The sequence below is a fragment of the Nymphalis io genome, chromosome 26, assembly GCF_905147045.1.
Source record: "Nymphalis io chromosome 26, ilAglIoxx1.1, whole genome shotgun sequence".
NCBI lineage: Eukaryota > Metazoa > Arthropoda > Insecta > Lepidoptera > Nymphalidae > Nymphalis > Nymphalis io.
Genome location: NC_065913.1, coordinates 7,724,279 through 7,731,098, shown reverse-complemented (window position 1 = coordinate 7,731,098; position 6,820 = coordinate 7,724,279). Strand labels below are relative to the sequence as shown.

The following is a 6,820-nucleotide window of genomic DNA, read 5'->3' as shown; positions in this document are numbered from 1 at the left end:
AGACAATTAATGCCATCTCGTGTCGAATAGCAACATAAAGGTACACGTGCCAGCGGCAAACATAAACAAAGAGCGGCTTGCCTTTGCTAAGAGTAGCTTCATTAACACACCGAAAAAAAATTACACAATCTACAGTTCTAATGGAGATTATTTATTTTAAATCACAATTACTATTAATTTATATATGAACATTTCAAAAAATATTCTTTAAATTGTAAAATGCAACTACTAAGCTATTATATTACAATTAATTAATTATTATATTTAATAATATGAAATAATATCTATAGGTACGTAAATTACTAATATTTATTGCTATACCATTATAAATTAAGAATAAGAATAAATTCATTTTATTTAAAAAATAATATATACTTTTAATATGAAAGAAAGAGAGAAAATCGAACCTATCCCCAGCGAGACAATTGATCACTGCGTGTAATATGTGTGTCGGCTTCTTTGATCACGCCGAAAGTTCGAACATCGCAAGACAAAAATAGTCATTCGAGAAAAAGTAATCAAAGGACCCAGGACGATAACTGAAACTCTAATCGAAATAAATCATAATGTAAGTGTATTTTATTAGTAGTATTATAAAACTATTAAATTATTTCCACTCAATTAAAAAATATATTAAAGAAATTAAGATTATATCCCCACAATCTCTGAAATATAGTTACATCATATTTTATAGTTATAATATATAATTAAAAAATAGTAGGTATCTATTTCTGTATATATGTATGTCTGTATGTTTGTATGTTTAAAATCTATTAAAAATAAAACTGAATAGTATTTTACTTTGATTAAAAAGACAGCGACCTTAATATTCGTAACAAACGACTACGTATTTTAAAGCGGTCGCAAACATATATAGAAATGTTAATATTTAAAAGTTTTGCGAGTTTCAATTGAAACAATTAATATATTTTTAATTAGTTAAAAACCTGTAACATCCATATTTGCAAGAAACATATTTCATTCATGTTTTATGCAATTGACTTTTTATATTGCAATATTTTGTAGTTCCTTCTTCGCCCATAATTAAGTTAAATATATACAAAATATGTAAAAAATATTTTAATATTTTGTTGTATATTTGTAACGTGATTTTGTTTAATATTTAAAGTGGTTTAAACTAAAATTAGATCATAATTGATTAATCCCATTTCCTGAAACAAAAGTTGTAAAGTTTTGCGTAAACATGGCCGACAATACTAAAAATATGTAAATATAAATAATTATTTATTAATAATAATGTTGTTTTAACATTACAGACTATCACGTTTCCCTCAAAAAGAATGGACTACGTAAGAGATATACAAAATTTATTGCTCAAACCAAGAATAATGGGTAAGTGCTTAAATTTTACCACGAACTAATAAATTAACTATGTCATAATTTTACTTTATAAAAAAATTAGTTGGACATCTACAACAAATTCGTGAACATTCAGAAGTTATGTACTAATATGTATGTATTTTTTTGTATTAGTATTTAATTTCTTGTTAAAGTTACAAAATTCTATTATTTTGTTGACATCTTAAATAATTGAATATAAAATTAACCTACACTGCAAGTAAGTCCGCGTGTTTCAATTGTTTTTGTGGTAATAATATCATTTTATGTTAAGTATTAAATGATTGTTTAACTGATAACTTTACCGAAAATAATACCCATACTTAAGAAATAAAGAGGTCTCATGGAGATTTTGTTTTAATTATAAATATAATGATAATTTCTTCCTGACCGATTTCGGCCACGGTGTGAAATTTCAAGTGCGATTAGCCAACTGCACAGGACATGTTATAGAGCACAAGTGTGTATGCAAACAAAGGTGCTTCCCTCACTCGTAATCCGATGGGACGGCAACTGACACGACCGGAAAGAGTACACACCATCCATCTTCTAGACTCTGGGTAGCTGATAATCTTCCATAGAAACTCGATAATTTTTTATTAGCCCAACTTGAGATTTGAACCCAGTATCCCGAGGATCTGTGGCCAATAATAAATAATAAATAAAAAAAGGCCAAATCTATCCACTATACCATTGAGGCAGTCAACTGTAGTTTTTTTTATAATTATCAATTATTTGTTAAGAAAATAAAATGCTTTTATAATAAAAATATTATTGCTTTTATTTTCAGATAGTGACTCAATGTTCAACTATGGTCAATCTCCTTTTCAATCAGGGATAGTCAACAGGTCATCTAGCTCAGCTGACTCTACTTCTCCTGAGACCTATTTCGAGAATGCAGTCAATATTTGTCAAACTGTAGACCATTTCCGCATGAGGACCAGATCAAATACACCAAAGCATGTTTATGAAACACCGAAACTTAGTTATGAATCCCCAACACCTATCAGTTGTCGATATGGATCATTTACGAATATTTTTGAACCAACATTTGAGACCAGTGCCCAAAATGTGGACCGAACAGCATCAATATATGAACCAAACAACCCGACATTTGAATCCCCCACTAACTTGAGACAGATATTTGACACACCTCTGCAAATGAGACGTCAACATCCGATTGTTGGTAGAAAGATTTTAGGAAGAAACTCGCAACCAAAACTTGAGCCCAAAACTGAACAAGAAATGGATATATGGCCAACAGACATTTCAGGCCAGACACCACCGGATGCACAAAAAAGCTATGAGCTCTTTCCTTCTGATAGAGGCTTTCAGTTCAGTTCTTCAGTTAAACCAAATCTATCACCCGGTTATAACAGAAGCATCAAAAACATATCACCAATGACCAACCCTTCTCCAACATATACTCCAAGGATGCCTATCTCACCTAATTTTTCACCATCAACACAGTTCAACTTCACTAATCCATTTAAGCCTTCCAACATGGCATGTTCATTAAATAATGAAACGGGCCAAAAAATGTGTACTTTCTGTCGGAAGAACGGTGAAACACCTGTAGTTTACATGACTCACAGTGTTAAAGAGAAACTTGGTAACAACTATGTAGTAACATGCCCCATTCTAAGATCTCATGTTTGTTCCATCTGTGGCTCTTCAGGAGATAACGCGCACACAATGTAAGTTATTAAAGGATAAAGTAGTAGCTTATGCAGCATTTATACAACTATGCAGCTCCACTTGACAATGTTTTCCATCACTGATCGGCTTTGTGTTACTTTTCCAAATATTCTATTTGGTGAACCATTTCTATTTACTCCTAAATTATAAAGAGATATTTTTCATATTTAAATCTACGATTTACATAATAAAATAATCTATAGAATTATAATTAATTATATTATGTACCTCCAACTTAATTTAGACCAAAAACATGGTCTCTCTCTTGATTATGTTTTCAAATTCCAGAACCTACTGTCCAGTCTTGAGAAGTACGAACGATGGCAAGCCTCTCAAGTCAACAACGATTACTCTAAAAAATACCCGCATCAAAAGTAATGGTAGGAGACGCTATTAACTTCACAATCCTTTGACTATTTATACTAAAGGTTCAATTAGTATAAGAATATTTTTGAGTGAGAATGATAGACTAGATATAAAAGACTAATTATTATATAATCTAAGTGTTCATAAAACATTTTCACAGGTGTCTTGTTTCATAAGTAGCCTTTACAATTTATTTTATTCATAATTATTTCTGATATATCAATATATCAATGATCTGAAGAAGGTATGTAGGGACTGCCGCTTATGCTAAGCTATGTTGGTTTGTGTATATTCTCTTCATATTATATTATAGAACATTCTCCATTAAGACTGGACACCATGAGTGAATTACATAGAAATACTATATCTCTATCTATGCTCTCATGAAATCAGTGGATCTCATGATGATAAGGCTTTGAAAGCATCTCTCTGATATATGTTTTTTGTGTGAGTGAGACTGATTTATTTAAATCACAATTAGTCAGAGTAATACTTAACAGGGAAATATATATCCACGTGAAAGTTGTTATAAATAATAAATATAAAATTAAGGTTCTTAAGATACAATGATTTTTACAACCTTTTTTTATGAACAGCATATAATCATATTCATGGTTATTTACTTTTCTTTACATAAAAGAAAAAGGTAGTACATTCATATTTTATACATATGCTCTTACAATTATATTTATATATAAATATGACTGTTATTAATATTATAATTAAGATTGTGTATGACAAACTTTTAATTGTGAATATCAATAATTGACGAAATTTATCATGACATATTTAATGACTGAATAATAAATAATAATAAAAAATATTCTGACATAATAATGTCCCATTTTTAATTATAAATCTTAAATTAGATATTTAATAAGTGTAATGATTATAATATAATATATTACTGAATAATGTTTGACTTTTAAACTATAAGAAATAATTATAATATGATTTTATTTCTTTGACATTGTTTACATAAGATTTGATATTTTTCTCAATATCTTTTAATAATATTTCTTAAAAACTTTTTAATTGTCAGTTTATTTGTTTTAATAACTATTTTAATCATGTTAAAAAATTTACAGCCGCATGCAATTAGTTTTCTTATGACATGATTTATTGGGCGGTATTATCATGGGCTAAAATCACAGTATCCATAGTCATAAATAACAAAAAAATTACTTATGCACCCTTAAAATTGATTTTAGAGATTCAATTATGTTTTATAATAATGTATCTACTTTGTACACAATTAAGGAACTTTGTTAATATGCGTATAACGCAGCGATTGCAATATTTCAATTGTTTAGGCTTAACACATTTTCTGTCTGTGATAAGAGTAAAAAATGTATAGTCTAGAGAACTTTCAAAGTTTAATAATAGTTCAATGTTTAATAGGAATAATACTTTCCATGCACACATACAATGTTTAATTTGAATGTATGTCTTATTTTAAAAATAACTGATAATATCTATGTGTTATTGATTGATTAATTTCTTTGTGATATTAATAACAAAGTCGCAATTTTGATTCGAGTCTTATATAGTAGACATGGAATGTGTTATGACCATAAGCGATGTCTATATTCACTAATTAGGATGTATTACAATAGACATAGAGCTCAAATTGCCAGAGGACTTGGAGTTACTTATTTAAATACGCTTTTAAATAATAGGTTTTTTTTATATATATTTCTTTTTGTCTATAATGTCTATAAAAACACAAGTTATGTTTTTACTACCATGGAGTGTTTTAGTCCTTTCAAATTAAAGGAGATTGTATAAAATTGATTTTAAATATATCACAAATATGTAATATCATTATCATGGCAGTAATTCTATGTATAATATACAAACAAGTGACATGCGACTTATGAAAATTAGGCTAAGTTTATTGTACGTACTAAGTACATAATACTTGTTAAAAAATATATATTATTAGCTTGTCAATTGTAACTAATTATGTTTTTTTAATTATTTAAATATGAACAAGGTTTAAAAGTAAAATTACTGATTTTGATTCCTTTGTTTTATGACATAACCCCTCTGTGTAGTCTCGTGTATATTGTAGGTCTTTCAGTCCACCTGGACTGGGAGCCATTCTAAGTTCCTTATCACATTCTCTTGATTGAACAGGACTATATATACATTAGAATTATAGTAATAAATACCTAATAATTTATGTTATAATAATATAATATAGTGTATCACAGAGTCAAGACTGCCCAAGGGCTGCACTGTAACTTTTCATGCAGTGGCCGCTTTGATTGCAATCAACGCGACTGACGCACGAAAACTTACGTGTACACGCAATTTTTTTTAAATGACAAACGTGTAAATTAAAAGATACTAATTGTTGACATAGATGATTTTATATAAAAAAAAAATTTGAAGTAATTTTATGAAATTGTAATGCATGAAATAAAAAAAAATTACATAACTATTTTTAAGGTTGATTGGCGAAGAATTTCTGTTAAGTTTTTTAATTGTTTTTTTTTTTTTAAATATTTTACCTTTGAGGTAATTAATGTTTTTTAGATTTTTTAAGTAGGTACATTGTGTACTACAAACCTATAAGTTTTTTTTAAACAATTATAACAAATTGTTTTTATTAAAGGTGCATGATTTTTTGATAATATATTTAGAAAAACGTTTTGTCTTATTTTTAAACCAACAAACTAACCAATATATAGCACTGCAGCTGAGTACGAGCGAGGCCCCATTAGTGCGTTGCGCTGCGTTGCATTTTGTTGTGTCGTCGCTGCGTTATTTTCCATATATTTTTTATAACATGCCCCATTAGGGTCCGTTCACACAGACCGGCTCGGAGAGGAGAGCAGATTTTTATCACGTTGGAAACAGTGTTTTGAGTGATTGTAGTAAAGTTTATTTTTGCATTTGCACCTTTTTTGTCATTAAAAATGCCTGAACGCGCTTCGTGTGAAGTAATAAAAGGAGCCGACCGGCTCCGCTTGCGTGCTCTTTCTCGCTCGCACCCGCTTTCAGATCTCTTCCAGCCGGTCGATGTGAAATAGTTGGCGGCTCCGCTCCGGCCAATTCCAAGCGTATACGACCCGGTCTGTGTGAAAAGAAAAAAGCAGGCCGATGCTCTCCGAGCCGGTCTGTGTGAACGGACCCTTAGACCATTGCGTCGTCGCGCGCGACGTTTTAACGGACCGACGGACAAGAGACGAAGCGGGAGGGAAGGTGATGCGCTGCGTTGTCGGAGCTCCGCTGCGACGACGGAGAGTGATCCAAAAAACTGACCATCACTATATATCAAAGGAGATATCCAGAATCTATGATTTCTACGTTTATGGGTCCGTTCACACAGACCGGCTCGGAGAGCATCGGCCTGCTTTTTTCTTTTCACACAGACCGGGTCGTATACGCT

General features: G+C 30.5%; 1 protein-coding gene across 1 annotated transcript; it reads left to right on the top strand.

Annotated features, from left to right (window-relative positions):
- Positions 1-1,290: 1,290 nt before the first annotated feature.
- On the top strand, positions 1,291-3,579 carry LOC126778525 (uncharacterized). Its single transcript, XM_050502165.1, has 3 exons — positions 1,291-1,353; positions 2,150-3,056; positions 3,346-3,579. Exons 1-3 carry the CDS (start codon positions 1,302-1,304, stop codon positions 3,452-3,454), a joined length of 1,068 nt encoding a protein of 355 aa, XP_050358122.1. The 5' UTR covers positions 1,291-1,301; the 3' UTR covers positions 3,455-3,579.
- Positions 3,580-6,820: the final 3,241 nt, after the last annotated feature.